At 40.7% G+C, this 24751-nt stretch overlaps 1 protein-coding gene across 2 annotated transcripts in view; it reads left to right on the top strand.

Annotated features, from left to right (window-relative positions):
- nck2a (NCK adaptor protein 2a) overlaps window positions 1-19301 on the top strand; it is a 39574-nt gene extending 20273 nt beyond the window's left edge. Inside the window, exons 2-4 of one of the 2 annotated variants that reach the window (XM_035906782.2) lie at window positions 4725-4966; window positions 13739-14514; window positions 17071-19301. In XM_035906782.2, the coding sequence (XP_035762675.1) occupies window positions 4741-4966; window positions 13739-14514; window positions 17071-17265 (1197 nt within the window). In that variant the 5' untranslated portion in view covers window positions 4725-4740 and the 3' untranslated portion in view covers window positions 17266-19301. The remainder of the gene's footprint in view (window positions 1-4724; window positions 4967-13738; window positions 14515-17070) is intronic. The other variant, XM_006788274.3, reaches the window with a different exon arrangement.
- The last annotated feature ends 5450 nt before the right edge of the window (window positions 19302-24751 follow it).

Here is a 24751-nt window from a genome sequence, read left to right as displayed (position 1 = left end):
AGAAGACAGCAAGAAGCGCTTTTGGTGTTGTATTGGAGCTGTCCTCGAGTGGTTTGAGTTTGGTGCTTTTTTTTCCGTCTTCTTTTTATTATTTTGATGGCATCCATGTGTATAGCGCCCATTTATTTTCCTGAAACTGAAGAGCACTCACCAACCTCAATACGGAGGCAGATGAGCTCATGTCATATACCACACCCTCTGTTGAAGGGCTGTGAGAGACAGAAAATGTACTTTGTGTGTGAGTGGGTGATGCACTGAAAGCCTATCGAGAGGATGTAACATATTTCTGTTTAACAACGTAGCTGCCACACTTTTTCAGCCTGCAAAACTGGGGTAAATGAGACGGCAGCAGGCATACATGTAGAAAATATTGTCAACACTGACTGTATGTGAAAGGCATTGAATGCTGCTCTGGCATGGTTATGTTGCTGGAGACGAATCATTCTGTGAAGAGGACCATTAGGCCTCGTTAAATTGCAGAGCCTTGTCCAGAGTGGCTGTAGCAGTGAATCTGGCTTCCTCATGTTTCAGTCTGTTCAGTGCACTCCAAATGCTTCCGACACTGATCGCCAGCAGGGAGTAAAGCAGTCCTCCTTCCTGTGAGAAGCAACTATTGCAAACAGTGTGGAGTGGAGGGGGAGGTGGAAGTGTTCTCCCATTGGCTGAATTTTGGCTAGCTTTGACCTGAATGCTGAACACGGAAAGCTCTGCCAGACGTTTTCTTTCTTTTTTTTTCACCCTTTAAACATCCTCTCTTTTTTCATAATCCTCTTTTACTTTCACCCTCTCTTTGTGCACATTTGAAAGGGCCCCTAACACCCTCTTAGAAGGGAGTTGTGAAGTGCTGGTGAAGCCCAGCTCAGCAGTCTGCTGCTCATCTTTTCTCTCATAACTCTCTTAGCTGAATAACGGGGGGTTATGAGAGAAGCACTCAAATGTGTGCCCCCCCCCCCCCCCCCCTTTTCAAATTCACACTCGCCTAAATTGGTTTATTTTCTTTTCCTGTATATTTGTGTGCGTTCATGCAGAGAGAGACCTTTTTGTTTAGCCACCTGTCTTGTTTGTTAATAATACCAAGGAAGCCATTTGATCCTATTAAATGGCAATTCTTTCTAATTTTCTTTCTTTAGCAGATCCTGTTTTTAAGCTCAGTTCACTGTATCAAAAAAGGCATTCAGACTGATTTCTATATTAACTGCCTTGATGGATTTCATTGCAACAGCAAGAGCAATGTGGGTATCACACTGAGCTGTGATACAGCTGCCACTGTGTCATACATGATAGCTGACAGAGGATGACAGATTTTATTTGAAGCAGCATTGCCATCACTCTGCCTGATGCAAGGATGGCAGAGAGACAGAAATTGGCCTAATGGTTGATAGGTGGTGACCATCATGATAGGATGGTGGGAAAAACGGTCACATATTATTCAGTTATTCTGGTGCAATGTGTAACCACTTTGTTTTGCTGCTGTTCAGCAGTTGTGCTTTGTATGTTTAGTATTTTCCAACAACTTAAAAAAAAAACCCCAGGACCTAAGCAGTGTCTGCACAGACATCTGGATGGTAGCTTGCAAGGCAGGAAGGCTGTAGCTGTTAATACGGCTAACTTTAGTCCCAATCTCCACACTATTGCATCATGTCTGTGCAACGTTATACCTACAATTTAAAACGTGGTTTGATTAATGAAGAATGTGATTAACAGTTTCAAATGGATCTTTAATGTTTTAATCAGGCCAGTGTGTCATTGTTACGGAGTTTATACTGACATTTAAGACTGTCTTAGTTTGGATTCGTTTTGTTATTTTGGTTAGCCTTACTACTCACTTATGTTTTTGCTCAAATACTCTCTGTAGTAAGCTGATATCAACAGATACATAAGGCTGACTCATTTTGCACTCCCCCATAACATGATGGTACTGTGGCTTTTTTTCATGTGTTTTCTACCTGTTTGTCACTGCAGTCTCATCTAATAATCATCAGTTGTTCCTTAATGAGTACTCGCTGGGGTGACACCAGTGGGGTGGAAAAAAGTAAGCACATAAAGTTCAGTTAAGTGCAGCAAGACCTGCTGTTACGCTCTAGAGTTTATACAATGGATTATATGTGACACTGACATTTTGTGATGACAGCAAATCGGTTGAGGGAACGAGTTGGTTGCATGTTCGCAGCTGTTAATTTGTTCTTCAAAAGTATAACCACGAATGAGCTCAGATCTAGGAATCAGTGTAATTGCTTTTTACTTGATTTGTTCAAATTTAGTTGCACTACAAGCGTGAAAACGACTTTCAGCTCAAAGGTCTGAGTGAGTGTAACAACCACTCTTGTGTAGAAGTGTGGCCAGATTTATTGCTGTTGAACATTTCTTATGTGCTTTATACAACATCTTAAAAGCGACAACTGTACAGCATATAACCAATCAGACTTCCTCAGGTTTAGTGTAATCATGCAACCGAAGTAGCTCGGCCTAGAAGCTGTAGCCTGGGGCAGATAAAGGCCACAGCACGTTCACATACCTCCTGTCTCCTAGAAGAGTTGACGTCACTGTCCCTCATCTTGTCATAAATCTGCCTTTTCACTTCAATTTCCTGCCCTCTCCAAAGATGCACAGCTGCTGCTTTTCCTGAAAATCAAACTGTCCCTTCTGTCTCTTTTTTTCCTACTGAATTCTTTGTAGTGCACTAAAAGTTGTCACCTCCTGGAAAGTTGAGTAATTTAACTTAGGGTGAACTTAGCTATAACAGCATTGCACAAGCTTCCTCCTTTCCTTTCTTCTGTTGTCCGTGCTCAAGCCCGTGAAGAAATCCAGTTTGACAGCCTTAGTGACAACAAGCAGAGACACATTCATGAGTGCAGATTTCATCTGCTCAAACTGTTGCATTTCAGTTTTTATTGTTCTGTTGCAGAGACAGAAAGCGGCTATTAGATGCTGCCGTGCAGTGACACACAACCCTGCTTTCGGCTGTAACTGTAAGAATGTATTCTGTATCGGCTGCACTGTCTCTGCGGTCGTGGCCTAATTGAAGCAGAATTGAATCTCTCCGGTTGAAAAAACAGCCGGAGCTTTAGAGTGCTTCCATTTGCATTTCATAAAATGTAGCCTACCCAGAAGATATCAATCGTTCCACCAGTAATGGAATCTTTTTATACGGTCTAATTTGTGCAGCTCCTCTTCTCATGAGTCATAAATCTCTTTTGTGGTTGTTCTTTATCTGTGCTATGCCCTCTCATTAAAGACTAAAATGTAAATGATTATAGGCGTAAGGGAATATACAATCCCCCTGCATTATAAATATGTGCTGCTGATTGTTTCCCTTGTGTCCAGTCCATGTACTGTTGTGCTCATATATGCATACATATGCTCCCCATGCTTGTGCTTGTCTGTTTTGAACCCTGAACTTTGTTACTGCTGTAATTTGGTGCCTCACAATAGCTCCCTGATAGCCTTACATTAGATTAGACAGTAGATATCAAACGGGCAGTTTTATTTGATTAAGTTGCTTGGCAATAGATGGCAAAAAAGCTTTATAACACCCCTTTCAACTGTCAATTATTTAACTTATCCGTATCTTCAAAAGGCTCCTTATAATCTCCACTAATTTCTCGTCAGTCATGTCTTGAAGTAATCGAGCTTCCACTTGTAAACTCCTTACTTGGCAGAGAGCTAAATATAAACTGGATTGTTAAGATGGTTCTCATACCATGAGGTAGCTTTTATCACAGAGCGGATTTTGACAAACTGGAGTAAAAAATTCCATCAAACATTCCTTATATCTCTGTGCAGATTCCCCCAAATTTGGTTGCATCATAAGTGATTCCTTGTCAATGCCTCACGTCGAATGACCTTACCTAAAGCTTGGTGAAGTAGAGCATGTAATTGCTCACTGTCTGTCAGAAAAATCTAATAGGCAAAGTAATGTGGATGTGTGTGCGTGCTAGAGAGGGTGAATTCAAAATGAGCACACAAATTGATTTTGTGTGTTTGTTGTTTTCTTCCAAAGAAGTCCTTTGAGAATTATTATTTATTTATTTTGAGGGGTTGATGTTTTTAGCACCGTTATCCTGAAAAAGAAAAAGGTTGCCAGTAAGAATTTCATTAGCAGTTTGAAGAGTTGTTCTAGTCTCCACCCAATGAATTATCTATTTAAATTTTGATTAAATATGACTCACAAACATGAGATTGTCATATTTAGCTTGCTTACGTAATCTAGCCTTCTGATAGACTGGAACCCCCGTACAGGGTGTATGCAGAATAATGTCCAGTGTGAGCTGGGATAAGCGGTTTAATAACTTTGTGCAGGGATGAGTATGGATTATTTTTTTAATGACTTCTTATGTGTCACAGCAGTGCAGAGCCTCACATAAACTCACCTCTAAATTATCCTTTGCATTAGGGGGGAAAAAATACATATTTTGACTTTTTGTAAAAGATGTTTTTGCAGTCTTTGTATTTGTCATTGTTAATAATGTTGGACAGCAAATCTGGTTAATAAGTAACAAAAGAACAACTCTATGGTTGTGATTTATAGATGAAATATAACTTGCCTAACGGCTGGAGTCAGGTGATGAGTCAGAAGCGGTATTTCCTTATAATAATTAACTTATGTGCTTACTAATAGCACATAAGTTGCTGTGAATGTATATACTGATGTACACCATTTGTATGGCAGTTCACAAAGAGTTTTAGTCCTTGGCTCACTCCAGGTTTCTCTTTCCCCCCCACAGGAGGACTCCATGAAAGATGACAGAGGAGGTGATTGTTGTAGCCAAGTGGGACTACACGGCCCAGCAGGACCAGGAACTTGACATCCGTAAAAATGAGCGTCTCTTCCTCCTGGACGACTCGAAGACCTGGTGGCGTGTCCGCAACGCCTCCAATCAAACGGGATATGTGCCATCAAACTACGTCGAGCGCAAGAACAGCCTGAAGAAAGGCTCACTTGTGAAGAACATCAAAGACACTCTGGGTAAGAGGAATTCAGTCACACGCTGCTTAGAAGTCAAAGGTTGCCTTGTGTGTACAAGTTGCTACTGCCAGGAGATTATTCTCAGTAAAAGCAGAAAATCTCTGCATCCTCTTTTCAATACTCTGTGCGCCGTGGTGAAGGAGATAAGATGCTGTGTTAAGCAGTTGTCTGTGTGTGTGCACTTGTGTTTGCTTGAATTCTCTCTCTCAAAAAAAGTAAAATGATTTCTTCACCATGTCTACCTCCTTGCTGGGAGCTGTTACTGTGCCCTGCAGGGATCTTGTTGAGTTGCCCATTGCTCTCAGCTGTCAGCACTCTTGTCTCTCAGTCCCCATTCGTGACTTGAATATATTAGAAATTATATGTTGCCATAGCTGTCAGCTTGTGACAGGGATTGCAGAGAATATAGTATGGCTGAATGAATTAAATACATTTACCATTCACCATTTAAGCACCGTGATCAAAATAGAGGTTTTCTTTATAATAGCCAATTATAAAAACAATATGGATGAAAGACAGCAAAGTTTTGACTGTTAGCATCAAGTATGACAAACCTTTAAAAGAAAATAAGTGTAATTCTTTTATGTGCTTGCCTGTCTTGCAATCAAGACATCAACAGAGATATAGTAGAGTTTATATGTGACCTTATGCATAATACAACAGCTTAAAGTGGCATAGACTGAATATGTGGCACACAGGGCTTTCACACGTGCCGGAGAACATTGACTTTAACTTTCTGTACAGTAGCGGATGTTGGTATTTTGAGACATTCCTAAATTAACAGTGAGCTCCTTAGTGCGGCTGCACAGTGGAATCTATTTCTGAGCTTTCAGCTACGGCTCCAAAATATGATCTGTGATGGCTGTCAGGCATCCTGGTATTTGTTTAATTTATTATAACTCGTAGCAAGACAAATAGTCTCACAATGGGGTCCTGTTAGATATCAAGTATTCGAATAGCGCGTGTTCTAAGTTATTTTTACATATTTCTTTTGGACTTTAGGAGTAGGGTGACAAAATGATTGGAGAGAAGTTGCCCTGGAGTACAAATGCCACAGAGGTGACCACCGAGAAAAATAGCCTTCACAAATGAGATGGCCGATTGCTTACAGATTTGTGGTGTGTCCTGGTAAACAGCCGACATCAAGAAATAAGCCTGCTCTTGTTTTTTTTGTAACAGGAAAAGAGCCGGAGGCAGAGCAACACTGAAATTTATCTGTTTTGACACTTTCAGTATGACATATCTTTTTTGAGAAGGAGAGAGAGGCTGATATGGTGAGAAGGGGAAAAAATAGAAATGCCTGCTGTTAAATTTTAACGGGGGGGGGGGGGGGGGGGGGGGGGGGGTGATCAAGATGCGCAACTGGAATAAAAATAGTAACTGTGTGGCCCTGAAAGGCAGCCATATTTAGATTTGAGGGGAGGACAGTGAAGTGGAGAATAGAGAAAGAGCTGAAAGGAGTCTAGCCTAATGCTCTGATTACTCTCAGCTCTGTGGCTACCAGCCCTCGGGGAAACTCTGTAGCCTCATGTGGGCTAGCGTGGCACAGCCTGCCACTGTCACCCTCATAAGAGTTCACTGTGTACAGAGACAATAGCATCCCCTCACTCACTCCCCCACCTCAGTATTGTTCCCATCAGCTCTTTTCTCCGTCACTGTAGGTCTCTGCTTTTCTATGATCAGTGGTTTAATTAGTGGAGAAATCAACCGCCTAATGGTTGTGCGAGAATGATGGATTACCTCTCTGTCCCCTGACTAAGTTACATATCGACTACATCATTATGGCCTAGTTCCATTTCAGTCTAAGTAGCGTGCTTCCAGCTAGTAGCTCTTTAGTGTTAAAAGCCAGAGAAAATTCAATAGGCGAGTACGCTGTCATGATGAGGTGATGAGCAATAGGTGAGGTCGGCCGCTAATGGAACTTACACACTGAAATGGAGAATCTGATTGGCTGGGAGCTTGATTATTTCATCCTCTCAGTAGCCTGGCCCTTTTCTTCTATTTTTCAACTCTTCAGTCAGTCCATTGTGTTTATGCAGCGTGTTGGTAGTCTATAATTATTGTTATCTTCAGCTTTTCCTTTTCATTTTCTGTGCTTTAATGTGGCTGTATCATCAACATCACTCGAGGCAAAATTGAACTCTAAATGGCTGCATGCTGCCTTGTGCCCCACTTTGCTCTCCCAGGAAATAAAAACAGTAATGACTGAAAGAATTCAGCTAAAGTCCTACTTAATCCTGAAACAGGGCCAGTACTCACTGTACAACATATTGAAAAGTTAGATTTCCGTCCACCTGTGTGTTTTGTTTTGTTTTGTTGTTGTTTTGTTGTTGTTGTCTTTTTGTTTGATCTGCTGCGATCAGTGAGTGATGGTGCGTGGGTGAATATGGAGCTGTGCAAAGCACTTCTTCCTGTCTCAGGTTAAAAAGTGGCATACCCATGGCCCATTTCACTTAGCGCTTTTTAATAAACATGGTCATTGTCAGTGCTAGGTTAAATAGACCTGTGTCCTGCTTAAACTATACAAGCTTCAAAAGAATGTGCAGCCATTTCAAGCACACTTTATTTTGGTACTTTAGGTCTTGGGTTCTAGCAACTTCTGATCACCCATCTTTTTTAACACAACAGAGTAGGGCTGTTCCATATAACGATATATATCAGATGACGATATAAAAACATCTATCGTTTCCTATTACGCTATCGTTTGTTTTGTGGTGTCGTGAAATAAACTGTTTACAGCAATATTTTTTCATCGTTTTGATGGTCAATGTAGTGGCTATATTAATTTCTTAAAGTTCTCTCTTTCTCTTATATTTAATATAACCACACTACGGACGAACAAGAGCCTGTTTTTTACGTGTTGTCGTTAGCAACAATGATGGTAAAACCATCACGTGGCTCCGCTGTCCGCTTGTTTGTTTTCCCACGTAAACCTTTCACAATAAAGCTCAAGATCCTTTTGAGACTTTTCATAATAAACCGAATCACGTGAAAGAGTATGCAGAGAGTTTACGGATGAGAAGCAAAAAAGAGCCGTCAGGTGCTAAACAATAAACCTTAGACTCAAACGTTGAAAGAAAATGTTGGCCGTTACAACTTATGTCTAAAAATGTATAGTTTCATGCATGGACTCCAGGTAAAGGACACCCAGCTGGAAACACTTCACGAGTCGAGTTGCCCGAGATTCACAGAATTTACAGAAAATTTTAAATTTTTGTGATTTATATCGTTGTCAAGACGATAAATGTCTTATATCGGGATATGAGACTCTGGTCATATTGCACATCCCTACAACAGAGTCAGATTACCAGCAACTATACTGAATATGTTTTATATGATCTGTAATAGATGTAGACTTTCAGCAGAACAAAAAACAGATAAATCTTTTTTTTTTTTTTATTTAATATGAAAGTAATCCAGTCATATGTGTATGCTAATAGATTTATGGGCACAGTACAAATATAAACTGCTAATGGCCAATTGGGCAATACCACACACAAAATGTAAACAAGTGTATGATAAAAGGGGGATCTACAGCTTATTCAACCTCATTTGTCTCCTTTGAGCCTTTTGGCAGGTTATGCTGGTGTTAACACACAGTAATGCATTAAGATCCCCATGGCCCACTAGTGGTATACTGGTGTCCATAGCTGCTTCCCATGGCACTCATATCAACAGAGCAACACTGCTATAAAAAAAAAAATACACACACACACACGCATTGCTCAAATGTGATTCACTTCAACTACTCCTAAATCATGCCACTCGATGAGTCAGTGCCAATACTTTCCTCCAGGACCAGGTATTGCTTTTTGATTGTTGCACAGACTTGCTGCTGGGCAATGTTGGATTTTGTGGACTTATTTATTACAGTAACTTTCCCCTCAACTGTCCTCAACTCTCAGTTATAGAGTGAAGCAATATGCTGCAACATGCAGACACTGAGGCTTTCATCAACTCACTTCCCTCTGAGTTGAAGTCCTCTGGGCTTGAAAATCGAGTCTTCTTTCAGAAGATGAAGAGGTAGGTGAAGGTTGGGAGTGAATGTGTGGGAGGAGAGAATAAAGCCTGCTGCTGCTCAAACCAGTAGGCCAGTGCCTTGAAGTGGAAATGAGTAGGGGGGAAAAATGTGCACCTGAGAGGTATGTGTACCTATCTAGGATAGGTACCATTGCTTTCTATCATTCAGTTATAGGTCACTTGTACATTAATGTTCCTAATGAGTTAATAGAGACCCCTGACAGTGATTGGTTTTTCATGCATGTGCTCAAGAGTTCTTGGTGTGTGGCACCAAACATTGCCAGAATCAACTTTTTAGTTCACTGAGCTGTTATTACAAAACACACAGAGAAAAATCTATACAGTGTCGATAGACATTGTTCACAACTGGGCTTTCTCACACATGGTGCTCAGCAGGGTATAGTCGGGCAGGTTCTTAGTACTGGAAGTACTCTGGTTTAGGTGGAGAAGCTGCCTGGTTAGAACATGCAGGAGGAAGGACACATGATGCCCACTCGTTTGCTCTGAATTAGACAGTTGTTGCTGGTGTTCTTAAATGGGCATAGTGATTACTCGGGGATTGTACTAGAGATCTGTCAGGTTAAAGACCATTTGATGCCTATAGAAATACGGTGGTGCAGTGCATGTTTGAATGAGACTCTAGCCGATTGCCACCACAGCTTTTAACATAAAAGCAACATTTCCGCTAGGAAAGAAATTAACCCTGGGGTCTTTGACTGGGCTCTACACTAGTGAGGTACAGACTGAACAGCTGAGCCGTTTTTGGCTTTAGTCCATATATGTACTTGAACGAGGGAGAAAGACACTTTATAGCGCGTATCAGTGTTAACTTGGCAAAGGATGATTTAGCCTCTTTGACAAGTAAACCCCCCCACCCCCGTGCAGTCAGGTGTTTTTACTTGGGTGGTGTGTGTATGTCTGTGTGTTTAAATTTCCGTAAAGGTTCACCTGAAATGGGCCCAAGAGTCTAGTAGTTGGATTGCAGTCACTGGATACAGAATATTCCCCCATACACTCATACACACACACAGCCATCAGATATATGCTATCCATAAACATGATCTGTTTGTTATTCCTATCTCATCCCTCTTCTTTGCATTTTTGTCAGCTGTGGCCTCTGATGTGCCTGGTCTCCTGCATGTTTTGTGTATGTGTGTGTGTGTGGAACAGCTGCCAAGGGACCTCTTGTCTCTCTTCACTCCACTTCTTCTCTCCTCCCTCTCTCTGCCAACAAGTTTCATGGTACTCTGTGTGAACCCTGCAATTTTCAAAACAATGTAAATGTTCTATTCAGCAGTGACATTTCAGCTTGCTCTGTGGCACAAATGGGTGATTAGCTGTCAAGATGCTCACTTCACTCATTAGTGGCACACATGAGCATATGACACAAGCCTCAACTGTCAAGTAAACGGTATAAATGTTGTCAGCCGTGTGGCATATCATTATTATTTTAACATGAATTTGAGAAAAGAGGAGACCTCCTTGGTTATGTTCAGCTCAGAGACTTTAACTTGAGGTCTCACTGAAGTGCACGCGTGTTTTTAAATACTTCTCTTTGAAAGTACATGAATGAAAAAGTCAGAGGCAGGTAAGACAGGAGTTGACTTTGATCCTAGATATGCCTGTCATTATCAAGCCCATGGTGGCTGCTCCAGTTTTCGTTCCCATGTCAGCACCAACTATTTTCAGCCTTTTGATTTAAATAGATGTGTAGATGAATGTCGTCAGAATACCAAGCAGATAATGAGCTTTCATTTCAATCCTTATGAGTAGCGGGGGTGCTCGGTGTGAGTGGAGGAGTAGCTCTTTGTTAATTCTAATATCGCAAGTATCACTCTGCCCTTTACCTCTGAGGTTTCTCATAGCATATCCTGTATCTAAAGTATTTTTTGCACTTGTAATGCTTCAAACAGCCCACGAGTACAACTTGCAGCCTCAATTAGTTTTCTTGTGACTGTAACTGCCTTCTTTCCCATAGCAGCAGAGGCCATTCTGACTATTGCTTACTTCCAGTTATCTACTTCAGGTTATTGCAACTTTCATTACTGCTCATATACAAGAACTGATTAATGTTTAGTTATTTCTTACAAGATTAAGGGAACATATTATGCAAAATTCAGTTTTTGATTGCTTATGAACATCCCTCCAGTGAGTCTGAAGACCCACAAAATGTGAGATGATCAAGAAGCTTCATCCTTCTGGCAGTTTTGGTTTATTTTTGATGCCATTTCCCCACAACAACAGAAATATCTCTATATGTTTAGTGTTGGTACAATATGGGGCCCATATGTATGAACATCAGAACTACTAAACTGTAATTCAGTGAAAGGCTTGAGGACTGATTTAATACAGATTTTTGCAAATTTTGTGATTTATTATCAGCCGTTTTGTCAGTTAGTTGCATCTGTTGGCTCATCTGCTACTATCTAATTTCATATACACTTTATTTTACAACAGGAGAAATCCCAGAAAAGCCGTTCTCATTTACCCATGTTTGTATTATCATATAGCTGAAGGAGTTTTAAATAACAGAAGTATGGCCCATGATAACCAGCAGTCAAAACAGCTGTTTCCAAGGTGCTGCTCTGCTCTGTAAAAATACATTTTTGTAGCCACACTTTGACAAAATCACCATACCCACATGTTAATGACAACGGCTGCCGTCATTCCAGCAGTGTTTACATTACTGTGCAAAAGTCCTGAGCTCCCCTCATTTCTTTATGTAGCTTCCAAGCAACCAGATTTTATTCTACTTTAAATGTAGTCTTGAGGAATACTTCTCCAGGCTTTCTGAAGGTCTTTCGATGTCTTTTTGGACAGTGGCTGCTTTTTAGTTCGTTCAGTCCAATCCTAGTACCTGACCATTTTCACAGGAATGTTTTTTTTGTTGCTGTTTTGCAGTTTGCTGCTGTTTTTGTTAAGCAACTTAACATTCACCTATGAGTCACTGAAGCAGAAAAAGGCACCTGCCTCAAGGGATGAACCATTGTTGTGTCATAATAGTATAGCAAAGAACTAATTTTTACCTTAGGCGCTCTGTTAATAGCACCCTGTCACAAAAACACATAATGTGTTTCCATTTCTTTAGTTGAATATATGAAAAAAGCCAAAGACGGCAGTTTTACAAAGCACCTTGAGGCAACTGTTCTGTGATTTGACACTATATGAATAAAATTGAATTGAAAGAGCTTTAGCAGAAAACTAGGCATATCTCCACAGTGTACTTTTTTTTTTTTTTTTTTTTTTAACTGGACAAGTGCAGGACAAAAGAAATGACAGCTGGGAACTATAAAAGACTGAGATAAATTGAAACTGCTACTGCAAAATTTCACAAGAACTGGAAAGAATCTGAAGTTTTTGGTGTAAATGATCATCCATGTATACAGAGGAGTTCAGGAGAGATGTACAACGGAGTTTTTACAGGCATGACTCTGTCATGGTTTGAGGCTACATTTCAGCCCGTGGTTTTCGGGATCTTGTCAAAATTGATGATTTATGGATTCAGAAAAGTACCATCAGATTTTGATCCCCGTGCAATATCATCTATAATGTTTCTGATTGGCAACAGCTTCATTTTTCAGCATGACAGTGATCCCAAACATGCTGCTGGTGGAGTAAAAATGTACCAAGCTTCCTCAGAGCCTGGACCTCAACACTGTTGAAGCAGTATGGAATCATCTCTACAGAGAATGGAATAAACTGACTTTCAAGCTGTTTAAAATTGTTTAAAAAAAGTTTTCACAGCACTATTCATATAAAAAGATCACAATGACTGAAAGCTAGAATGTAGGATTTTTTTTCTTCTTCTTTTCTCCCCTCCATGCACTGCTATGCATCTTTATCTATTGTTTGATCAGCTGAATGTACTGCTCCTCTCTGCCACTCGCCATAGAGAGTACTGGCAGACCCAGTTTGTTAGTCCCCTGCACCCTCCTGCTCTGTGATGAGTGCAGCTTCATGTAGAATCACACGTGCAGCTGCTGAAGGCTCTCTTAATAAGGGTAGTGTAGAAATATATCAGAGCTGTGGGGCATAGACTTTCTCCAACAACCTGCAACATTAGATGTTGGTAGTCTAATGTTGTAATGTCCATGACTATTTGAAAAATTTCCTACTTTTCAGCTGTTTATAACATTTCCCACTTATCATTGGGTGCCCTTTGTGCTCTTTATTAGAATTTGTAATGGCAAAATTTTAAAACTAAACTATTCAATGCTTTTCCAAAATGTGGCATTTTTTTACAAAAGCCTTTTCATCCTAAAAATGATCACATCTTTATCTCTAAATGCAAGTTTGGATGCAGAATGGATTCTGCACCTTCGCAGATTAACTAGGTTATTAAGCTGGGCAGACATGGTTAAACACACTAAACCAACTAGGTGTATGTGAGAGGACCGTTTGTACAAATGAAGTGAAAGTATGACGCGAGTGAGAGAAGTCTGCCATGTTGACTCTTTACTGGAAAGTGGCATAGTCAACAATTTGGAACAAGTCTGACCAGGAAAGTACATGCAGAGTAGAACGAGCGATCTATCCAGTTATTTGAGCTGACATGTATAAGACAAGCTATGGGGACATATGAGATTTGTTAACTAGCACCAGACAGACACAATTGGTGTCGACCTGGTAAGAAAAGTGGGGTATTGCGGAGACCAAATTATGATATAACTAATCTGGTAGAAATGCGGGGGAAAAATTGTGTGTTTGCTACCATCTGTGTAACGTTACTCTTGTTTCTGTTTATGTGTACAGGTTTAGGAAAAACTAAGAGAAAGACGAGTGCCCGAGATGCTTCCCCAACACCAAGCTCAGACACAGAGTACCACTCCAATGGCAGTGGGGGTGGAGGAGTTGGGGTAGGAGCAGCAGAGAGAATCTACGACCTCAATATCCCTGCTATAGTTAAGTTTGCCTACACAGCAGAGAGGGATGATGAGCTCACCCTGGTGAAAGGCTCCAGAGTGATCGTGATGGAGAAGTGCAGTGACGGCTGGTGGCGGGGTAATCAGGCGGGGCGGGTAGGCTGGTTTCCCTCCAATTATGTCCAAGAGGAGCTCGGAGGGTCAGATGATAGAGGGGAGGGCGATTCCTCGCGGGGATATCTCGAAGCTTCTCAAGGAACTTTGTTGGCAAACGGACGCACAGGTGGCCGTGGGGGAGTTCTTCACCTGGTTCAGACTCTCTACCCCTTCAGCTCTGTGACGGAGGAGGAGCTAAACTTTGAGAAGGGAGAAGTCATGGAAGTGGTGGAGAAGCCCGAGAACGACCCAGAGTGGTGGAGGTGTAAAAACTCACGTGGCATGGTGGGCCTGGTACCTAAAAACTATGTGACGGTGCTGGACGAGCGGCCTGGCCCGCCCTCCTCTACGTCGAGCTCCCCACAGAACCGCCTCCTGGCACCAGCACGCTCAGGGAGGTTCGCTGGCAGGGACTGGTACTACGGCAACATCACCAGACACCAGGCTGAGTGTATACTCAACGAGAAAGGCGAAGAGGGTGACTTCCTCATACGAGACAGCGAGTCATCGGTGAGTCACTTGGGTGAAGTGATGATAGAGTAGTATTTTGGATACTGGGAGAAACTGCTCTTTTTTTTCTACCAGGATTCATCCTCAGAGTTTGGAAATATAGTCCGCATGTTTCTCCATGTCAGGACCTGCGTTTAAGTATTTTAAAAGCTTAAAGACATGATGTATATGACATTTTTAGTAATCAGTCCTATTTAACACAAACATTAAGAGCAGCTGATAAGTAATCACATGATTTTTCACATTCACATGCTTAGAGCAGAAGCAGCTGGTCGGAGAAATATTTAACCTGAAACTGCTACAGTAATTACACTCTCAGTGAAAATAACTTCTAGCAAGGATTTTTTTTTCATCCATCTTTTTAACTACTTAGAAGCTTAATTTGTAGAACTGTGTTAAATCTATACAGAATATACCCTTTGCTGTTGCTTACACTAATAACAACAAAAGGCTTCTGGTCAAATCCTCAAGTTTTTTCAGTGATGTGTTGCTGCTGAAGCTCATAATAATTACACTCCAGTACATGCCATTTTATTAGTTACACCACGTTGGACCCCCTTTTGCCTTCAGAACCATCTTAAATCTTGACACAGATTCAACAAGGTGTTGAAATATTCTTCAGAGATTTTGGTCCACGTTGAAGTGATGGCGTCACACAGCTGCTGCAGATTTGCTAGCTGCATATGATGCGAAACTCTTCGTCCACATACTAAAGTTGATCTATTGGATTGAGATCTGATGACTGTGGACGGTATTTGATTACAGAGAGCCCACTGTCATGTTGTGATGATTTGAGCTTTGAGACATGGTGCATTATCATGTAACCACATCTGAAGATGGTACACTGGGCTGTTCAAGGGATGGACATGGTCAGCAACAATGCTCAGCTGTTGATAAATGATCCTTAGTTGGTACTAAGGAGTTCAAAGTGTGCCAAGAAAATATCCCACACAGTTACACCACCAGCCTGAATCATTGATACAAGGCAGAATGGATTCTGAGTTAAACTCTACCATCTGATTGTTGCAGCAGAAATAGGGACTTATAAGACCAGGCAACAATTCCAGTGTTTCCAGTGTTCTGTTGTCCAATTCTGGTGAGCCCATGTGAGTGGCAGCCTCAGTTTCCTGTTCTTAGTTGACAGAAGTGGTACCAGATGTGGTCTTCAGCTGCTGTAGCACATCTCTTTCAAGGTTCAACATGCTGTGGATACAGAGATGCTCTTCTGCACACCTAAGTTGTAACAAGTAGTTATTTAAGTTAATGTTCTCTTCCTGTCAGCTCCAAGCAGTCTGGCACTTCTCCTCTGACCTCTGAAATCAACAAGACGTTTTCACACAGAGAACTGCCACTTAGTAGATAGTTTCTCTTTTTCAGTCCATTCTCTGTAAACATCAGAGGTGGCTGTGTAGTAAATCCCAGTAGATCATCAGTTTCTGAAATACTCAGACCAGCCTGTCTGGTGCCAATGACAGTGCCAGTTCAGTCACATGTTTAGTCTCCTTCCTTTCCCATTCTGGTTTTCAATTTGAACTTCAGAAGGTCATCTTGACCACGTCTACATGCCTGAATGCATTAAATTGCTGCCATATGATTGGCTGATTAGATATTTTTATTGACAAGCACCTGAACATGAATTTGCCAGTGAGTGTATGATGGCATAGCCTGCACAGTGCTCTCTCCGTAACCACCATTTTTTGTGGTCCAGTGACATTGTATAACCTAATACAGTACCTACAACACATAATATTGTTAACAAGCTTGTCTTGAAATATCTTCAGTTATGCAAGCACAGCTGAAAAGCTGCTGATTAAGGAAGGCATAAATCTGGTTAAGGGTTTGGAGCAAAAGCCTTTGTGGCTTCATTACTGGCTGAAATGGTTACAAACCAACAGCTTTGAAATGCATCTTTGTGTTATAAGGAATAAAGGCGATTCCATGCAGGACAGAGTTTATTAAATTTAATAAAAAAAGGACAATTCACGGTGACCGTTAAATTGAATTGTATATTATTTGTTGCTGTAGATCACTTCTGTCATTGCACTGCAGCCATCTGATGTCAGCTGTTATGAAGTGAATGTCTTCTTTTTTTGTTTTAAGTGCATCTAAAAAGATTAGGTTGTGTCTTGGTGCAGGGTTTCAGATTTCTTCAGCACGTTTTTGATGTCATAAATACAGCTTGCACACTTTAAACTTGGATTTTAGGTGACCTCAGAAAAAACGTCCCACTTACAGCAGTGGAAATTGAAGCGTTAAGAGTACAACTCTGCTCGGACTGAACATCTAAGAAGAGCAATGACATGCATTAAAACACCTTTCTACGTGGAGTTGGATGGTATATGGGATTATTCATTTTATTTATTTATTGTCCTCATGGAACACCAGAATTTCACATGTTGCAGTTGGATGAATGTAGTTCAAGCTCTTTAAGTTTAGGCGTATGCTGCCACCTGCTGGTTGTAACACAGTGTGCTTTTGAATTTAATTCCACATTTTTCCCCCAGTCATTCTCTCACATTTCTAACCGTAACAACTGTCTGCCTTTTTGTTTTTCAGCCCAGTGACTTCTCCGTGTCTCTGAAGGCGGTGGGTAAGAATAAGCACTTTAAAGTGCAGCTGTCAGACGGAGTGTACTGTATTGGCCAGCGCAGGTTTAACTCCATGGATGAACTTGTGGAGCATTACAAGAAAGCTCCCATCTTCACCAGCGAACATGGGGAGAAGCTGTACCTGGTCAAAGCGCTGCTGTGATTTACACACCCTCACACCTACACTGGATGCTCATACACACACACATGCGCTCTCATACACCAAACACTAATGCCACTCCCCAACTGTCTTAACTCAAGCCTTAGCTCTGGACCCTCTTGCTGTGGCGTCTGTACCACGTCTAGATGCTCTCTCGCACCTCCGCGTCTTATCTGTCCTAGCAGTGAGCAGGTGAAACTTTCTCTAGCTCTCCAACGAGCCGTTAACCTGAAGACAGCCAGCACTGTGTCAGCAAATATCTGCATCCTTCATTTACAACACCATGCCAAAATAATTAAATACGAGAAAAAAGGAAAAAACAAAACAGCCTCTCAATCTAAGATGTGCAAACTGCAGTGACCAAATCTGCTGCTAACAGAACGCCTGAAGCCTTGTTGGGTGTTGAGCTCTCCTTCTGATGTCATACATAATGTCCATTTACTAGCACGCACATTGTAAGTTACACCATTGCTCTTAATCCACACAGGAGAACAGACATTTAAGAGTTCAGAGTGAACTCAGACCTCTGTGGGACCTAACTCTGTTGTTGTCCTGTCGAATCGCTGGCCATTGTTTTATTTTCTTCACTTTTGCTTTTTCTTTTTAAGAAATGCTTGTTACAGAGTTGATGCTTTTTTTTTGTCTCTTTTTAAAAAATAGTTAAATTAATTTCCTCTCTGGAGGTTTAAACTGTTGCTTCTTCATTCAGTGACTTCACAAAGTGACCAGAATCACTCTCTTGCCTTTTGCCCTTTGTCTCAGAGTTTTCACCATTCCTCATTTTCTCCTCATTTAAATTTCTACTTTCTTTTTTGTTTAACTTAAATCCCTCCTTGTTTCCATCTTCACAGACCCCATCGTTAGTTTGTAGTACTTAAAATCTGGATACAGCACTTCCTAAAAGCAGTCTAGGTGGGAGCACTAATGCAATAGTGGAGACTTCTGATTTCCTGTAGAGTTTAAATGTTTTATTTGTGTAACCAAATGTGCCACCTTGTACCCATTACTACTGGCTCCAGGGCTGCACTGCACTCGCCATAGTACGGCAGTCGTTCATAACTCTGTGCTCATGCTTATATAGTGTCACGCTGGACATGTTACTGTTCTCCAGTATTTCACGATACTGACTGAAGAATAATAAAAAGCTTTTTTCTGCTAACCTGAGTAATTACACTTGATGTGCTCCAGCGCCTGCCCATGGAAATAAAATACCTTCTCACATGTGACCGATGAGAACTTTGGAAGGGATATTATACCAAAAAAGTCTTTAAAAAGGAAAAATGGTAAAGTTATTACCTGAGACCGTGTTTCAGAGTATTTAGGAAATAATATACTGCCTTTACAAATCACAAAATCTTTCTTTTATTAACAAATGAATCACAAAATGACTTGGAGTAGTCCAGTTTTACTGAACATATGACAGGTCTGAAGCCTGGCCTCTTTGAATCTTGCAAAAAAAGAAAAATTGAACGAACTTATCTTTATAAAAGTACAATGAATAGTAATAATCCACCCTGAAATCGGGATTGGCTGCCTTTAGCATGGCCAGCTAAACAGTTTGTGACACTTCAGGTAGAAGTGAAATCAAAGATACTTGTTTCTGGGTAAATATAGAGATACCATTGTACCCTTGATATGTGTTGTGCATGTCTAACAGGTGTAGGAACAGTAACAGAGTGGAACAGGGCTTAGGTTTCTGTCTCTTTATATACACATATATAAAAAAAATTCATCTTTCACTGTGAAGAAACCAAATACATTCTCATCTTAGCTGAAAGTTATAATCTTAGTCCCGCCACGCATTTTCCTCTTATTTTCGTTTGCTATGTGCATTTGTTTACCAATGGAAGTGTTGATCATGGGGTCCTCAGCTTTTATATGATATATCTGAATGTTATTGAGCATTGTTATTTAATTCTTGTCTCCACTGTATGTATATATTCAAAATAAGAAGAGGTGCATATATGAATCATTAAGATCCAACTATGGTACTGTATCACCGACAACGTGATGAGAATTGAGATACTTTTGTTCAATAAAATTTTTTGAAGAATACTAAATTACGTGTGATTGGTTACTGTCTCAGTGATTACTTTGAAAGGTTAATGCCAGCATGGTGTAGCCGTTCTGCTCTGAGAGAGAGACTTTCTCATTTTCTAATGCGATCAAATTAACGGTGATACGAGACTCCTGTTAAATTCCTTCTCTGCTGATTTCATTGCTGTCTGATTAATTATTAGACAGCAATGAAATCAAGGCCCTGAGGTTTCAGAGCATTTGCAAATAATTTCCCCACCGTGCTTCATTGCTTGGCTGAGTTTAACTTTTGTCTCAGTATTGTCCTGGGATTGTTTTGGTGTCTAAACTATATGAAAGCAGCTTTAAGCACAATGTGGAGAAGATGAAGATTTTAAAGATGTTTTTCTATCATCCTTGGGTCTTAAAACCACTTCAGGATTGTACTTTATGCTCCTATGTGTTCTTTTTAGCACATCTGCTTTTTTTTTTTTTGTGTGTGTCCCGTTTGGATCTTTAGCCATCAGAGTTGTTGTCTTAAGGCCAAGAAAGATGCCAAGCGGATTTATTTTACCAAGTGGATCATCATGGCCTTGCCTTATTGGGCCATTTGATTGACCTTTATTATAATTATGTATTTATTTAATTTTCGGATGCGACAAACGGGACAGACATGACTGGGGGATAGGACAGGGAGAAAGAATGAAAGAAAGAGAGGGAGAGAAAGAAAAACAGAGGGGAGAAGCACATCTGCTTTTAATAAACCTGACTGCACCGGTCTGAACAGATCTTAGTGTAAAAAAATTTTATTTTTTAAAATAGGAGCGTTTCCTGTTTTATTTCACACATTTATTTAAGGGAATCTAACGGGGTTTACCACTGTATACAAGACCATTCAGCCTTAAAGTCCCCCCAGGCCTCTTGAATCCTGTCTGGCAAATAGCTAACCCCTACAAACGTCAGCTGGTGTAACCAGAATCGTTCTGATGATTGAGGTCACCCTCGCAGGGTGTTTGTGTCTGAGTCAGTCACAATTAAACCACCATCTGCCTCAGCTTTGACAGGACCAAGCTGCCAGTTGGGATTTCATATCTTTATGTGAGAGTGATGACTGCAGCATGTCAACGTACCTTTAACTGCACCGGGGTTTATCTGGATTGGCTCTCTAGTCTCACATTTTTAATGGAGATCGAGTACACAGTCTTTTGGGCCAGCTGTTATTTACAAAGCAGTGTCCAAGTGGAAAGATGAGACAGAGCTGTAAAAGTTACTTTATTATTATTATTATTATTTTTAATAATGACTGAAAACGTTGGAGAAAATGTGGGCCGCAGTACGCAGAATTCCCCACATGGTGGCAGTATTGGGCTCTTTCGATTGTCACCTGAACTGTTCACCTGAGCAGCAGGATTATGTGTTTGGTTGTTCTGGCAACTCACACTGCTGGGAGTCTTTGGCAAATTTAGTCTGAATGAATTAAACTCGTTTAAAGCTGAATGTCAGCAATTTCATTGATTTCCATTCAGCCTCTTTCAAAATTCGTCTTCAATAATAATGCAGGGTTAGCTGGCCAAAGAATAAACTGGTGAACAGGGGAGCACACGTGAATGGTTATCTAAAATTAGTGTACTTGATTTACAGTTTTTCTCCATTGGTTTGGCTCACTTCTTGAAACAGAAATTACATTCTCAAAATAACATGGACAAACCTCCAAACCTCTTGGCAAATGTTCACAACAGAATGGCATTTCTCATTCATTTTATCAAATGGCAAATGCCTTAGTACATGTCTCAATTGTCTCAATGCATCTTTGCAAATGATTAAGTACAAGTAGCCTACAGTTATACAGTTAGCCCACATGTAGCACATTTTCCAAATGAATAGATCTTGTAGATCTAAACTGATTAGTTGATTCTCAGTCTAATGATCATTCTCTCCAAAACATGTCAGCATGATTTCATTGTATAAGTACTCGCATGCACAACCGTCTGTTCAATTGTCAAAATTGGTCAAGAACATAATACCATAAATACCATATATGAATTTCTTTGAATATTTGATAAATTGATGACAGTCATTGACAGTCAGGTGAAACTAGGTGTCACACACAGGTGTGTTCCATGATTGTGTGCTGCCAAACACAGATGTATAGAGCTTGACCAGAGCCAGTCCGATCTCTGAACATGGATAGACAAGGCCAAGCAAACGGACAAGGGGAAGTTCTTCCTCAAGGAAGAAGAAGAAGAAGAGGAGGAGGAGGAGGAGGACTGAGAATGCGTGGTGGAGGAATAGGGGGAAGAGGAGCGCGAAGACACTGTGCAGTCCCGAATGAAATTTGGGCCACAATTATAGACCATGTCATAAACCATGGCCTCACAATGGCAGAGGCAGGTCGTCGAGTTCAGCCTAATGTGCCTCGCTCTACAGTCTCCTCCATCATCCACACCTTTCGCAGGGAAAACAGGTATGTACTCTATGTAATCTATGATGGAATTATATGTTGTATAGGACAGGGCACTGTGCGTGAGGCAAAAAATGTATAACTTACTGTAGAGATTTTGTGTGCATCTGCCTACAGTAGTAGGTCTATACTAGCAGGTGGAGAGGACTAGTGGAATGTTTTGATACTAAATATGACAAGAAATATATTGAACAAATTACTGTAAACTATGGAATTACATAATTTATACAGTTTAGAGTAGTATTCCAGTCACTGTGCAGCGGGAGAATGAGTACAGCGACCACTGAATAAGTCCTTGTTTTTTGATTTTGTGTTCATACAATTTACTACTGTAATGTACATTTTCTTTTTACTTATGTATGAAACTTTCTTTTGCATGTGAATAAAAAATGGTTATCATTTCCTTGGTAGTGTGAGTGCAATCTGTGATGTCAAACCTTGGAGGCTACTCTTTTCTGTGGTATATTGTTGGTCCTCTGCCATAGTGACAAAACATCTAAACATTTTGTATGGCAGTACTCACACAATGCCAAAGGGACGATGCATTTTGGGGGCACTGACTATTCAGATTAGAAAGAAATGTAGTTTTGACACATGAGTGAACTGTTTTAGGGGAGATATGAGCTTTTGCAGGTGGACCATGTTGTTGTGATCAACCATCCAGGTTTATTTTGACAAAAGCACCAAGAATGATGAGAATGTCCGATCTGTGTCGAGAAATGAGCCAAAGCCATTGAGAAGGATCTTTGCCATTTTGGAGACACTGTTTAAATGAGAAAGGGATTTAGATTGAAGCCTGAGTGAACAGTTTTGGAAGAGATATGAGCTTTTGCAGGTGAGCTATAGTGTTGTGCTAAACTGTAAGAGTGTTTTGCCAAATGATCTTAAAGTTTTGAGAATGTAATTTCTGTTTAAAGAAATGAGCCAAACCAATGGAGAAAAACTGTAAAAGGAGAGTGAGCTCAAAGCAACCAAAGGCTCAGCAGGGAGAGGGATCATTACTGACTGACTGCTCTTGTTTAGAGTAATTCAAATCCAATTATCACAGTCACTTATTTTGGTATTGTTCTTATTTTGTAGTGTTCGTAGCAGCTGAGTCGACTCCCCGTCTCTAGTGGAAAAACAGAAACATTAAATTAATGAAGACATTTGTGCTTCTTAGCTCCACAGCATGTTTATACCCCACTGACACAAACACAAACACAATCAGAGTTGTTGTTTGAAAGCAGAGTTGTGGCCATCCGTGTGCGGCACCGACAACTGAGAGAAGGGGCCACAACACAAACGGGATCACTAAATAAAACAATATTTCAATATTGAGGTACGGCTTATCCAGCAGAGAGCACAAATGCATTTCGCCATTTCCTGATTTATTGTTTTCTTATTTGTCTCACATGTTTCAGATCATCAAACCAACTCTAATATTTGACAAAGATAACCTGAGAAGATACAAAATGCAGTTTTTAGATCATGATTTATTATTAAGGGGAAATGCTTATCCAAACTTACCTGGCGCTGTGAAAAAGTAATTGCCTCCTAAACCTTTTAACTGATTGTGCCACCCTTGGCTGAAAGCATTTTGGATAACTGGAGTCTTTCCTGTCACTGTTGAGGAATTTTGGCCCACTCTTCTTTCAGCTATGCTGGAGGGTTTTGAAGAGTGGCCTGTATGACGTCATCCCAAATCATCTCAATGTAAATCCAGACTTTGACCAGGCCTCTGCACAAACTTTATTTTGTGTTTTGAGCCATTCAGAAGTGGACTTGGTGGTGTGTTCTGGATCATCGTCCCAATGTAGAACCCGAGTCCAGCAACACAGCCTCAGACCATCACACAACCACCATCATGCTTGATGGTTGGCGTGATCTTTTATGATTTGCTATGAGACTCAAACTTTCCGAAAAGTTCTGCTTTTGTATCGGCAGTCCACAAAGTATTTTCCTAAAAGTCATCAAGATGGGTTTTTTTGGCAAATGTGAGACGAGCCTTTGTGTTCCTTTTGGCCAGCAGTGGTTTTCTCCTTGAACTCTCCCATGAATGCCATTTTTACCCAGTCTCTTTCTTATTGTTAAATCATGAAATCTGGCCTTAACTGCGACATGTGAGACCTGCAGTTCCTTAGATGTTGTTTTAGGGTCTTTTGTGACCTCCTGGATGAGTCATTGATGTGCTTTTGGAGTCATTTTGATAGACCAGTCCCTCCTGGGAAGGTTCACCACTGTTCCCACTTTCCTCCATTTGTAGATGATGGCTCTCACTGTGGCTCTCAAAGCCTTAGGGATGACTGTGTAATGCTTTCCAGATTAATCGGTGTCAGTGACTTTGTCAGCTTTTCCTTTAGATTGTGCTATGTGTTGATCTTTAAGATCGTTTAGCCTGCTTCACTTTGTCGGGTTTCATTTAAGTGATATGTTGTGGCAATGAAACTGAACTCAGCTTTGTGAAAAATGTGGTTAATCACCTCAATGACATCAATCAATTCATAATTTAACAAGGGGTAATTACTTTTTCACACAGGTGAGATGGGTATGAAAGCTGTTCTCCTTTAAGAACTGAAATCATTTAAAAACTGCGTTTTGTGTTTACTCAGGTTATCTTTGACACAGGCGCAAAAATCTAAGCGATCAGGAAGGACAAATGCTTTTTCACAGCACTGCGTTCACACCAATCCTATCTACCCTGCCCTCCCCTTCTTTTTACTCTTTGATGTCAAAGTCTATAATCTGCCTCATGCTCATCCACACCTCTCTTGATGTTGTTTTGCTTTAATTTATTTGCCAGCTCGTCTGTGGGAGTCCTTGCACTCCCCGTGTCTCACCTTAAGGTCAAACTGTACCCTTTTCAGCTTGTTCTTGTCACCAAACCTCTCCTCTTATTTATTTATCCATCAGCAGATACTTGTCTGTAGGTCATTTTGTTTTTAGAAAAACAGCCACTGTCACGCACTCAATAATGTTATTTATATCACCCCCATGTGGTCTGCACAACTAAATCTGTTGTTTCAAAATAGG

This window comes from Neolamprologus brichardi, chromosome 16, assembly GCF_056152115.1.
Source record: "Neolamprologus brichardi isolate AB-2024 chromosome 16, ASM5615211v1, whole genome shotgun sequence".
Classification (NCBI taxonomy): domain Eukaryota; kingdom Metazoa; phylum Chordata; class Actinopteri; order Cichliformes; family Cichlidae; genus Neolamprologus; species Neolamprologus brichardi.
The sequence above is the reverse complement of the archived record's forward strand: the minus strand, read 5'-3'. Positions and strand labels throughout refer to the sequence as shown.